Genomic DNA, 14572 nt, shown 5'->3' on the forward strand with positions numbered 1-14572 from the left:
AATCAAAATGCATTTTGATTCGTTCTTGATTGAGTCCAAGGAAGTGAAGAAAAGATGAAGGTACATCGGTTTTAATATCCACCAGGCCTCTTACAGAGATTGGAGCAAAAGGGAGGATCCCACCAGTTTCAGTTTACTTCACAACTCTGGATTTTGCACCTGCAGAATGTGACCCTGAATAGTTCAAACCCAGGACAGAAATACCATTTATTATGTGATTCCAGCGAGCTGCCTCCATCATGAAGGTGCTTTCTAGATAAAATTGATTGAAATAAAACAAAGTTTTGACATAGCAAACCAAAGGGAATCTGTTATTTTTTGTACTTTAATTGAAATACATGAGATAGAATAATAATCCTTACAAATATTTAAAATGAAAAGATGAGAGATGATCAGGACAAATGTTTGACCCAGTTTCTAATCTCTCTCCAGCACCCAAACCTCAGCCTGTCCTCTCTGTGTCTCCATCATGGCTGAATCCTGGAGCCTCAGTGACTCTGAGCTGTGAGGGTTTGGAGCATCAACCAGCAGGATGGAGGTTCTTCTGGTATAAAGCTGTTCCTGATCCATCCAAGTGGGACCAGACATCATCCTTCAACTCTGAGCTGCTTCCTGGCAGCACCAGTGGGACTGAGCAGAACTCCTTCATCATTAATGGACCAACTCACACAGCGAGATACAGGTGCAGAGCAGGAAGAGGAGAATCAAACATTTACACTTATTACAGTGAACCAAGGCTGGTCTGGTCTGCAGGTCAGTTTATTTATTTGCTCTCAAAAAAAAAAAAAAAAAAAAAAAAAAAATTTTAGGGTTTTTTTTTTAATTTTTTCCAAAATTAGAANTGGTGAGATTACTGGTAATACAACTGGCCTTCCTTTGCAGTCTGCCGGTATATTTAAGGACCAGGTCTGGGACCTGACTCCCCACAACCCACTGGGCTGTTTTCACCACCCTGGCCATGTCCTTTGTGTCCTGGACTGTGCAGCTGCCGTACCACACAGTCATGCTCTTAATCATGTTTCTGAAGACGTTCTTGAGCAACTGAGTCGGGAGTCCAGCCCTTTTCAGTTTCCTGAGGAAAAAGAGTCTTTGCTGGGCCTTCCTTGTCAGAAAAGAGGTGTTCAGTGACCAGATCAGGTCTGAGGTGATGTGGATGCCCAGGAATTTGATGTTGTCCAAGCACTCCACCACCTCCCCTTGAATCATAGGTGAGTCCACAGTCCTGCTGGACCTCCTGTATGAGGTACAGCCATCCCTTGTTAGATGAGTGGATGGCTACACAGTCGTGGGTAAACAGAGTAAAAAGAACCGGACTAAGCACACAGCCCTGTGGAGTGCCTGTATTGAGGACCAGGGTGGATGATGTTCTGTTTCCTATTTTCACCACCTGAGGGCGGTTAGTGAGAAAGTCTCTGAGTTTGAGGAACTTTCATTAAGTTGAAAGATACAATGAAAGCAAGGCTTAGCAACTCCAATAAAGAGAAAATAAAAAAAACAGAAAAATAAACAGTTGAAAAGCTGGTCCAAACTGAAAGAATAGATTAATAAACTCTAATAAAATATGTTGGGCTCACCATGATTAACATAAGCTCTGCATTAGTAGGTTCAGGCAGAGTTTATGTTCCTCCTTAGTTTGAAAAATTAAGTATTGTTCAATTTTAATGTAGCTTCCTGAAATAATCTGTATAGTGAGGATTTATGTATTGTTCTCAATTTCAAACTCAACAGTTGATAAACCCACAGCCACACTGACAGTAATGGGCAGACTCATACCAGCAGGGGGCAGTGTTACACTGACCTGCTCTGTTGACGGATCTACTGGCTGGAAGTTTGACTGGTTCAGAAATGGACAACAATATCCTGCAGATGGATCCTCTGGAAACACAGAACCAGATGGAACCATCAGAGTCTCAGAGGGAGGAGAGTACAGCTGCAGAGGAGGAAGAGGAGGCCCAGTTTATTACTCAGAAACCAGCAACAAGGTCACAATTTGGAGAACTGGTGAGTTTAGTTATCAGGTCATCACCATAACAGATTATTTTAAATCCCAAAATTGGTCATTTTTCATCAACAACAGATATAATTCTAAATAGGTTCATCTGTGATCATATCAAGATTTTTATTGTGTGAATTTGATCATTAATCACGTTGCAGCTTCTCCAGGAAACAGAGGCATGAGCAGTTTCAAGCCTTGACTTATTTAAAACTGATTCTGTTGAAACGGGCACAATAATCTAATATTACTAACAATCTAAATAAACTTCGTGAAGTAAAATATATTTATTTAGATTAAAAACTTTGAAGCAAAGACATTTTCTTCTCTTTTTTTCATTTTAAACATTTGTTATGTTTAATTTTAATACATTCATGCTGTTTTCATTTTCAAACACTTGAAGAAAAATTATTCCCTTTATTCCAAATTAAATTAACATACAAAAATAGTGAATGTCTAAAGTCCTTTGTAATATTACATATGTTCAGCTTGGCTTTGCTTCCATTAGTTTTCTAACTTGATGTTTCTGTATGTGAACAGTTTCTAATCTGACAGTGATCCTGAAAACCAGCTGGACTCTGAAAGTAGAAACAATTTGAAGTGTAAAAACCAGGAAGGTACTGAGATAATGAATGAATTAAAAATAATAAGTTAGATCGTTCTCCAACATCAGCTATACAGGATCATTATAGCTGACAGGAAAGAATACAGTAGAAGAAGATCGAGCTTTTCTCTTATTTCAGTGGAGCGATGTTATTCTAATATAACTTCAGATAATGCTATATCATTACATTAACTATATTTATGTTATTTATTAAAAACTCTAACCAACTACAATAAACAACCAAGGAACAAATCAACATAAAATCAGCAGCAAAATAATTTATTTTTGGAGTAAAAACACATTTGCCTTGATCATTTGAACATATCTGTATTTTAGTCTGTATGTTATTAATAATTAAATAAACAATCTGTTACTGATCATTGTGTTTATTCAAGAGTTTGAAACCAATCCTCAATTTCTTTCTACCAGAGAGACCGATTTCTTTTTAATATTTTAAAGGATTTTACTAACTAAAACAAACACAAGAGCTCCTGGACAGCTCGAGAGAAATATTGATCAAAATCACCAAGGTTACAGAAAAGTTTCCTCTGATCTTAGACAGCAGGTTTGCTCAATGCATCTGAGAAATTCTGTGAACTGTAGTGGAAAATTCTTGATCAGATATTTCTTTCCTTAGTTTCCAGAAAACCCAGTTTGATCCTGGAACCCAACTGGTCTCAGATCTACAGAGGAGAGAAAGTCACTCTGACATGTGAGATGCAGGATGATGGAGGAACTCAGTGGACGTATGAATGGAGAACAACCAATGGGAAAACTATAACATCCAGTGAACACAAGACCATCACAGCTACTGAGTTTGACAGTGGAGAATACAGCTGTAGAGGATTCAGAGACTACAAGTTAACAGAGTGGAGTGATTCTGTCAGACTGACTGTGAAACGTGAGTCAGACTGACCTCAACTCAAACTGAACATTTTTTGTATTTACTTTCCTTTTTCTAGGAACTGAATTAAACAACAGGAAATGTTCCTGATTAAGGAGTCTCTCATTAAAAACTCCAGTTTCTCCTTGGGAGAACAAAAATAAATGATAAATGGCTAATGGGTGACTTCTGTGAGAAATGTAGGGGGAAAAACAAAGAAATATTTTCCAACTGAAGGCAGTAAGGATGAACTGTGTTGATACAGAGAGAGATGGAGAGTTTAACATCATTCAGCAAACAGAATGTCTTTTTTTAGTAGAATATTTTTGAAGATATTAACCAATGTAACAAGATACAATATTCTGCCTTGGAGCTGAATACTTAAAGGTTTAAGTGTGAACCATCATTTAGGTGAAGCTCTACTGAGAATTACATCTGATTTTGCTCAGACTTCTTTCCTGACTGGATCATTGTCTCATATCGGTACACATAAATAACATTTTAGTCATGTTATACAGCACATGTTTGACTCAGACATGTTTAATTTGTTTTAAACAATCTAGAACCAAGCTGTTGGTAAATTACACGTTGGTCAGTTTGTGACTCTTTTAGTTTGATCTGCTGATGAAATAATCTTCCTGCACCTGATTTTAAATTATAGAGCAGGTTTGAAATTTCACAAACAATAATTAATGTTTGTACAGCTTATAAGAAACATGACAGAGTTCATGTTTTTCCTTAGTTTGACAAATTATGTGGTGTTAGATTTTAACATAGATTCTTTTTTCTTTTTGCTATAACAAAATGCTTCCTGAAATAATTAATATTCTGATGATTTAGTTATTGTTCTCATTTTTCAAACTCAACAGATTATAAACCCACAGCCACACTGAGAGCAATGGAAACAGTCATACCAGCAGGGGGCAGTGTTACACTGACCTGCCATGTGGACGGATCTACTGGCTGGAAGTTTGACTGGTTCAGAAATGGACAACAATATCCTGCAGATGGATCCTCCAGAAACACAGAACCAGATGGAACCATCAGAGTCTCAGAGGGAGGAAAGTACAGCTGCAGAGGAGGAAGAGGAGGAAGAGGAGGCCCAGTTTATTACTCAGAAACCAGCAACAAGGTCACAATTTGGAGAACTGGTGAGTTTAGTTATCAAGTCATCATCATAACAGATTATTTTTACATCCTGAACTTTATCCTCAACTTTTTTCAGGAAACATTTGTCATCAACAACAGATAAAGAATAAATTAATCTCTGATTATATCAAACTTTTTGTGTGTGAAATTGATCATTTATCACATTAACTGCAAAAGACAGAAATATTAATATTTTCTCTCTTTGAATTATTTAAACAGCCACAATAATATATCACTAACAGCCTAAACTGATCTCAGACATTAAGATTCACATCCTGCTGTGAAATATATTAAGTTTAAAATCCTGGTTCCTGACCAGGTCATTGTTCTATATATATTTTATTTTATATTTAAAATATATTTTAGGATTAATTTTAAAGCATTTATAAATGTATTAAAATGTTTACATTTTCAGTTAATTTCCTGTTTTACTCAGCTGAATCAAGTAATATTCCCTTTTATAACAAATGAAATTGACATTCAGTGGAGAAAAAAATGAGTTAGATTATTATCCACAATTTACTGAATAAAGCATCATCAGTGCTGTTGATACACTTCTTAACTACTTATAATAAATTAGTTAATAATAATTTACCATCACAAGTAATCAAGCAACATTAAAATAACTTCAATAAATTATCACAAAAGCAGCAGCTGCTTTTGGACACGTCTATATTTTATAGCAAGTTATTAATAATTTAAAAATGACCTGTTACTGATTATTCTGTGAGAGAAACATTGATCAAAATTATTCAACAAGGTTACAGAAAAGTTTCCTCTGACCTTTGGCAGTGGCTTTGCTAAACACAAGTGATAAATTCTGTGAACTGAAATTGTAAATTCTTGATCAGACGTTTCTGTTTTTAGTTTCCAATAAACCCGGTTTGATCCTGGAACCCAACTGGTCTCAGATCTACAGAGGAGAGAAAGTCACTCTGAGATGTGAGATCCAGGGAGGAACTCAGTGGACGTATGAATGGAGAACAACCAATAGAAACTCTCCATCATCCAGTGAATACAGGATCAACTCAGCTACTGATGCTGACAGTGGAGAATACAGCTGTAGAGGAATCGGAGACTACGATCAAACAGAGTGGAGTGATTCTGTCAGACTGACTGTGAAACGTGAGTCAGACTGACCTCAACTCAAACTGAACATTTTTGTATTTACTTTCCTTTTTGCAGGAACTGAATTAAACAACAGGAAATATTTCTGATCAAGCAGTCTCATACTAAAAGCTCCAGTTTCTCCTCAGGGAAACAGAAAGAATCAACAAATATTTAATGAGTGACTTTTGTGAGAAATGTAGAGGAAAAAACAAAGGAATATTTTCCTTGCATACATGAACCTAAACAGGAGACAATAAAGATGAACTGAGTTTTTACACAGAGAGAGATGGAGAGTTTAACATCATTCAGCAAACAGAATGTCTTTTTTTAGTAAAATATTTTTGAAGATATTAACTAATGTAACAAGATACAATATTCTGCCTTGGAGCTGAATACTTAAAGGTTTAAGTGTGAACCATCATTTAGGTGAAGCTCTACTGAGAATTACATCTGATTTTGCTCAGACTTCTTTCCTGACTGGATCATTGTCTCATATTGATACACATAAATAACATTTTAGTCATGTTATACAGCACATGTTTGACTCAGACATGTTTAATTTGTTTTAAACAATCTAGAACCAAGCTGTTGGTAAATTACACGTTGGTCAGTTTGTGACTCTTTTAGTTTGATCTGCTGATGAAATAATCTTCCTGCACCTGATTTTAAATTATAGAGCAGGTTTGGAATTTCACAAACAATAATTAATCTTTCTACAGCTTATAAGAAACATGACAGAGTTCATGTTTTTCCTTAGTTTGACAAATTATGTGGTGTTAGATTTTAACAGATTTTTTTTTCTTTTTGCTATAACAAAATGCTTCCTGAAATAATTAATATTCTGATGATTTAGTTATTGTTCTCATTTTTCAAACTCAACAGATTATAAACCCACAGCCACACTGAGAGCAATGGAAACAGTCATACCAGCAGGGGGCAGTGTTACACTGACCTGCTCTGTTGACGGATCTACGGGCTGGGAGTTTGACTGGTTCAGAAATGGACAACAATATCCTGCAGATGGATCCTCCAGAAACACAGAACCAGATGGAACCATCAGAGTCTCAGTGGGAGGAGAGTACAGCTGCAGAGGAGGAAGAGGAGGAAGAGGAGACCCAGTTTCTGAATCAGGAACCAGCTACAAGGTCACCATTCAGATAACTGGTGAGTTTAGTTATCAGGTCATCACCATGACAACAAATAATATCTAAAACCTGGATATAATTCTAAATAGATTAATCTGTGATCATGTCAAGTTTTTTATTGTGTGAATGTGATAATAACTTTTGTCAGTGTAACTTCTCCAGAAGACAGAAACATTTACAGTTTTGATTCTTGACTTATTTGAATCTGATCCTGTTGAAACAGACACAATAATCCAATATTACTAAAAACCTGAGCTGACCCCCTGATGTAAAATAGATTTATTAAGTTTAAAACTGAACCCAAAGACATTCTGTTTTTATTTTTTTCATATATCATTTTTTGTTTAATGTCATTCTACTGTTATTGTTTACATATTCACTTGAAGAAAATATATTCTCTATAACAAATCAAGCCTGCTTTTGCTGGACAGGCAAAAACCTGCATTATTATTTGTGTTCAGCTTCACTTTGTTTCTTTTAATTTTCTAACTTGATGTTTTTGTGTGTGAACAGTTTCTAAACTGACTGATCCTGAAAACCAGCTGGTCTCTGGAAGTAAAGACAGTCTGGTGTAAAAAACCAGGAAGTAACTGAGAGGACATATGAATGAAGAAATAATAGTTATTAGATCATTAATAACTAATAATAAAACCCACAAACAACCAAGCAGTATTAAAAATATCCAACAACAATAAAGCAGCTGCTTTACTCTATCATTTAATTTCTGAATTAAATTCATATTTACCCTGATCATTTCAACATATTTAAATTTGATCAAAATGGGTATTTTTGCACAAGAGTTTGAAACCAATCCTTAATTTCTTTCTCAGCTGCTGGCAGAGAGTCTGACTTCACTGTAATATTTTAAAGGGTTTTACTAACTAAAACAAACAGATTTTAAAAGAGCTCCTGGATAGTTTTGATCAAATTCACTCACTAAAGTTAAAGAAATGTTTCCTCTAACTTAAGAAAGTGATTTTACTCACTATAAGTGTTACGTTAAATATTCTTGGTTGTTCTGGTAAATGCCTAACTATATATTTTTCCTATAGATCCCAATAAACCCAGTTTGGTTCTTCAACCCAACTGGTCTCAGATCTACAGAGGAGAGAAAGTCACTCTGAGATGTGAGATCCAGGGAGGAACTCAGTGGACGTATGAATGGAGACCAACCAATAGAAACTCTCCATCATCCAGTGAATACAGGATCAACTCAGCTACTGAGTCCCTCAGTGGAGAATACAGCTGTAGAGGAAAAAGAGAAGGGTTTTCCTGGACACCATGGAGTAATGTTGTTAACATAGCTGTGTGTAAGTTGAAGTAATAATTTATTATATTTCATTTTGTTTCACTAAGACAGAATTTTTCTTCTGACAATTTTAAAACCTTCTTGTTTGGCACTTAAAAAATATTTCAATTGAAATTTGAAGCAAAGTAACAGAACAGCAGAAAAACATCAGAAAACATTTTTCATCCATAAATGGGTTAAATTTGCTACAATGTAAATGTAAACCTTTAATAGTGCATTGATAGTTTATCATGCTTATGCCCTATCAGATATTACATATAACTGTTAGGCATATAAAAGCTTTAAACCCATTTTTTATTAAATTGTATTTTTTTTTATAGATTGAGATTTTCAGGTCGTCTTTGTTAGTGAGTTTTATTCATATGAAAGCAGGAAGAGACCAATGAAAATCTGAAGAACTTCAGAAAATCCAGAGAAACTTTGATCAAAATAAAAAAAAAGTTTAAGAGCTTAAATCAATAAATGTGACTTGGGAGCTGAAATTAAACTCAAAATTTAAGAATAAAACATGAAATTAAACTGTTTAAAATAATAATAATAATAAAAAAACAAATAAAATACTATATCTAACTTAAGTTTTTCAACCTGTTAAGGAAATAAATAAATCTTACATAAGGTGAAACACTGAGTCAATCAAGAACATATCAAAATTAATTTTGATTATTATTTTATTAAGAAATTAAGCAAAGAATATAGCAATGAGTCTCTTGACTAGTCCAAGGAAGTGAAGAAAAGATGAAGGTACATCGGTTTTAATATCCACCAGGCCTCTTACAGAGATTGGAGCAAAAGGGAGGATCCCACCAGTTTCAGTTTACTTCACAACTCTGGATTTTGCACCTGCAGAATGTGACCCTGAATAGTTCAAACCCAGGACAGAAATACCATTTATTATGTGATTCCAGCGAGCTGCCTCCATCATGAAGGTGCTTTCTAGATAAAATTGATTGAAATAAAACAAAGTTTTGACATAGCAAACCAAAGGGAATCTGTTATTTTTTGTACTTTAATTGAAATACATGAGATAGAATAATAATCCTTAAAAATATTTAAAATGAAAAGATGAGAGATGATCAGGACAAAAGTTTGACCCAGTTTCTAATCTCTCTCCAGCACCCAAACCTCAGCCTGTCCTCTCTGTGTCTCCATCATGGCTGAATCCTGGAGCCTCAGTGACTCTGAGCTGTGAGGGTTTGGAGCATCAACCAGCAGGATGGAGGTTCTTCTGGTATAAAGCTGTTCCTGGTCCATCCAGCAGCTCCTACACCTCTGAGCTGCTTCCTGGCAGCACCAATGGTTCTGAGCAGAACTCCTTCATCATTAATGGACCGACTCTCACAGCAGGATTTGTGTGCAGAGCAGGAAGAGGAGAACCAGAGTTTTACACTTATTACAGTGAACCAAAGTTTATCTGGTCTGCAGGTCAGTTCATATTCGTCTCTTTACTCTTATCAAAACAAAAAAATACATATTTTCTACATAGTTCACTGATGGATCATTCATATTATTGGATAATAAACATACGTTACCCTGGATTCTTACTGTAATATTTGCATTTGTTTCATGTGTAACCTGAAATAAATATATGGTAAAAAGTTATGTTGTGTCGATCTTTTGACAAATCCACACAATTGTTTAAAGAAATCCTAAAGAAATCAGCAGGTTGGAGATTAAATCAACAGCTATAGGGCTCAATTAAAACATTGATCAGGAAAAGCTGTTAAACATTTGAAAAAAAAAATCCAATGTATATTTGTAAAAAAAAAAAAATAATTATTTCCTCATTGGTAGTTTATTTCCTTTGAGAAGCCCTGAAATATTTAGAAAGTTTTGAAGCTGAAATAAAAGTTTGATCAACTTGCTGAATTGTTTGCTGTGACCTTTATAACTAGAAACAAACCATTTGTAATGAACCATTTTAAAGATGTTTCTGGTCTCAGATGAAATCCTGTCTTGTTTCCAGATCCTCGTCCAGCAGCTTCTCTCTCAGTGAATCCTGACAGAGTTCAACACTTTTACTATGACCCTCTGTCTCTGAGCTGTGAGGGAAACTCTACTGAGTGGAGAGTGAAGAGGTTTACAGAAAGAGGCTACTTGTCATACTGCTCCATCTGGGGGACAATGACTGGATCTACATGTACCATTAAATCACACTGGTTTGATAGTGGAGTTTACTGGTGTGAGTCTGGATCAGGAGAGTTCAGCAATGCTGTCAACATCACTGCACAGAGTAAGATTTGGTTTATTATCTTTTGTCTTTCTCTAAACATCATAGTGTAAATATACCACAGACTTCATGGAAGATTTTTGACTTTTTCTGCTGTATTGAACAGACTGAGGTTAAATCACAAAGATAATTCATTGGGTAGATTTTGTGCCATTTTTCTTCTCTTTAGGTATCTGGGTTTTTTTTCTTTTGTTTGTTCTTTTTTGTTTGTCCGTTTGTATTTTTATTTTTAATCTCTATTTAAAAGCTGTTCAGAGTAAAATGTAAAATTGATCATCCATGATGTAAATTGTCTGCAGCTAAAATCAACTCACCAGATTAAATCACTTAAAACAGTACAAACATTTTTGGCCTAAAGACATAATTCCAGGATACATTTGTTTTTATGATATGCATTTATGATTGTACAGTTTTCTTCTGTAAGGTACAAACTATTTCTCCAAAATTACCTTAAATTGTGATTTAGTGAGGCTTTATCCATATTCTGCAATTACATCCTTTTAAATTATTTGTTTAAAACCCTGTGCAGTGAACAACAGACCCATGTAATGTTTAACCGATTTTCTGGACTTAAAGAAGCAGATCTGACTGAAGTTTACCTTTCAATCTCAGGTGAACACAGGCTAGGGGATGTGGTAAGATCAAACAGAGAAACTGATTTATCAAAGATCAGAAGAAGATGGATGATAATTTGTAGTAAAAGTTAAGAAATTACTTCATTCATACATATTCCATAATCCATCAACAAATTAATGAAATTTCTTTGCATGGATTTTCATTCATTTGACATGTGTGTAGACAGTTCATTGAATTATATATTACAATTATTACAAGTAACAGTAATAACCACTTTTTGTTTGACAATTCTTTATAAGATTGTGATTCTGACCAATGAAAGCAGACATAAAACTAACTTAGAAATACAACTGAGTTAAAAATAATTTTTAACTCTGGTAGAAATTATATATATATATATATATGGATAGGAAATAGTATTGTCTTTGTTTAGAAAAAAAATCTAACATGTTTAGACCCTTCACAAAATTTAGCATAGAAATATTTTTGGCATTACATAAAAAACAAATAAGTACGTTTTAATGGCAGCCCGGCATTTTGCATGTTTCCACTTGTGTTTTGATTATTTATCTTTGGGGATGACCTCAAGTTACCATAAGCATAATATTTAGCTCTCTTCACATATCCTCTATCAGACTGAAAGTGAGTCAGGCTGGACTGCTCCTAAACCTTTCTTCCAATGACTTGCTGCAGAACAACTATTAGAAGAATTTAGCACATTTTTTAATCTGATAAATGATCAGATAATTATCAATTAAAACTATTTTATTTGATCATTCAGATCATGTAAAATAATAGTGCACAAAAAATGACAACACTTAGCACTTTTGACACAGATTAGAGAAGTTCTTGAACTGAATTTTCTCTGATTGTTTTACAGATGATTATTATGATATGATTATCCTGCTGAGTCCTGTTCATCCTGTGACTGAAGGAGATCCTGTTACTCTGAGATGCAGAAATAAAGATCAACTTCTCTCCAACGTGTTTTTCTATCATAATGATAAACTCCCCCATAATGACAGCAGAGAGGAGCTGAATATCTCTGCAGTGTCAAAGTCAGATGAAGGTTTCTACAAATGTCAACATTCAGGAAAAGATTCACCAAGGAGCTGGATGTCTGTTAGAGGTGAGGAGGAGGAAAATGTTTGATTCATTTTATTCATTAAAACTGTTAAAATGTTAAAGAAGAACAAAATGAACACTAAGGATGTTTTTGTTGCTGATATTTGTCAGTATTTTAGCCTAAAGTCACTTTTTCTTCAAACAGGACATGTCATATAATCTGCAGATCAAACACATTTTTCCTTGCTAATGTTTCTCATTTCCAGTAGCTATAACCAGTCCAGTCAGCTCTTCATTTCCTGTAATGTTCATCATTGGACCTGTTGTTGGAATCCTCCTTATTATTCTGCTGCTCTTGTTGTGGCGCTGCAATCAGTCAAAAGGTGACACATTTTTCTCCTCACACTGGATCAGATTGTTCATAATCACTTAAATTATTCAGATATGGACATTCATTCTCTATACAACCTAGCAGAAAGATGATTGAATAATCAAAATATGTTTATTTTTATCAGGTTTGTGCTGCATCAGGTAAGTAGATAGCATCTCTTTCTTTCTTCCCATTATAAATCATTATTGTATATTTAAGATGCAAATATAATGTATTTATTCTGTTTTCAGGTCAAAGGGCTCAGAGGTCAGAGGCCAGAGCTCCACCACAAACCAGCCTGAAGGTCATGAATATAGATCTCTTTCTCATGGTCAGAGTTTAATTCATGTGTTTTTACTAACAACGATAGATGAACACAATCAGTTCCTCTCTGTGTTGGCTCTGACCTGCTTTTGACCAAAACGCAAACTATTGTTGTTTTAATGCTGATTTAGACAGAATGATTGTTCATTAGCTCAAGATGATTATGTGGCTATAGTGGGAGCAACAGATGTTATGTGAAATGCACTTTGCACATAAGAGCATCATCATGATATGCTGTGAGTTAGCAATATCACAAGGAGATAGCATAGCACTGGCTATACTATCTTCTTAGCACTGACTATGCTATGCTATGAGATAGCATAGCACTTTCCTATCTCATAGCATTATGCTATCTCGTAGCCGGTGCTATGAGATAGCATAGCCAGTGCTATGCTATGATAGCATAAAAAGCATAGCGCTATGCTGTACTATGAGATAGCATTGGCTCATCTCAAATCAAAATCAAATCAAATTTTATTTGTATAGCACATTTCAGCAGCAAGGCATTTCAAAGTGCTTTACATCATAANTTTCCCTTTTTACAGTAAACCCAGGCTTGTTTGTTTTCCAGTTCATTTTTTTTTTTTTTTTTTAAAAAAAAAAAAAAAAAAAAAAAAAAAGTTTTAGAGTTTTTTTTTTAACTTGATCCAACATTAGGAAGAAAAATATATTTCCAATATAGTAACCTAATGAGTCATTCATATTATTGAATAATAATCATGACATATTCTGGATTCTTACTGTAACATTTGTACTTGTTTCATGTTCAACATGACAGAAATATGAGGTAAAAAGTCATTTTGGGAAGATAAATCCTCACAACTGATTACAGAAAACTAAAGAAGTCAGCAGGCAGTCAGAGTGTTGGAAATAAAATCAGCCATCAGGTTTAGAGATGAATAAAAACATTAATTATTAGACGCTGTTAAACATTCAGAGATAAAATCCAACTTTGATTTTGTAAAAGATTAAATAATTATTTCCACTATGGTAGTTTATTTCATTATGAATATTTTAAAGCAGAAATCAAAGTTTGATCAGCTTGCTGAAATGTTTGCTGTAATCTTTATTACTATAGAAACAAACTATTTGTAATGAAACATTTCAAAGATGTTTCTGTTCTCAGATGAAATCCTGTCTTGTTTCCAGATCCTCGTCCAGCAGCTTCTCTCTCAGTGAATCCTGACAGAGTTCAACACTTCAAATCTCAGTCTGTGTCTCTGAACTGTGAGGGAAACTCTGCTGAGTGGAGACTGAAGAGGATTTCAGAAACAGATGGACCGGTGTCCATTACCTGCTCTTACCAGAGGACAAGTACTGGATCTACATGCACCATTAACATATCCTGGTCTGGTAGTAGAGTTTACTGGTGTGTATCAAAATCAGGAGAGTTTAGCAACGCTGTCAACATCACTGCACAGGGTAAGATATACATGTATTTGTTTTTCTTTGACCTATTTTTGCATTTAAAAATCATAAATATATCTATTATTGCAATAATATGTTTAGTCCAAAGTTAAGTCACAAAAATAAATTTTTTTGCAAAGAAAAAAGTTTTTGCCGAGATTCATTTTTATCTTCTATTCCATCATAACTGCAGTTAATGCTTTGAAGTTTGTTCGGCGGTATCAGGATGTTTTTTGGTCTCTATTTTAAAGAGGTAAATAAAAAAATACTATTCCAGAGGTTTAAAAGTAAACATTCAGATTACAATATTAATTTTGTTAGCCTTGATGTAAATTGTTTCCAATCAGTTGATCTGCTGATCATTCAAAGCTTCTTCTTTTGTTGTGTCAGGAAAAACGAATATCAGATTA

General features: G+C 34.5%; 1 protein-coding gene across 1 annotated transcript; it reads left to right on the forward strand.

Moving 5' to 3' along the window:
* Positions 1–1745: 1745 nt before the first annotated feature.
* LOC106939902 (Fc receptor-like protein 5) lies at positions 1746–12994 on the forward strand. The gene is made up of 12 exons (XM_015022479.1): positions 1746–2001; positions 3235–3498; positions 4350–4631; positions 5497–5754; positions 6622–6903; positions 7937–8194; positions 9307–9615; positions 10157–10423; positions 11877–12125; positions 12328–12444; positions 12577–12592; positions 12683–12994. Exons 1-12 carry the CDS (start codon positions 1758–1760, stop codon positions 12846–12848), a joined length of 2712 nt encoding a protein of 903 aa, XP_014877965.1. The 5' UTR covers positions 1746–1757; the 3' UTR covers positions 12849–12994.
* The last annotated feature ends 1578 nt before the right edge of the window (positions 12995–14572 follow it).

This window comes from Poecilia latipinna, unplaced genomic scaffold (genome assembly GCF_001443285.1).
Source record: "Poecilia latipinna isolate Pla-1442-1.1 unplaced genomic scaffold, P_latipinna-1.0 Scaffold3022, whole genome shotgun sequence".
Taxonomy (NCBI): Eukaryota; Metazoa; Chordata; class Actinopteri; order Cyprinodontiformes; family Poeciliidae; genus Poecilia; species Poecilia latipinna.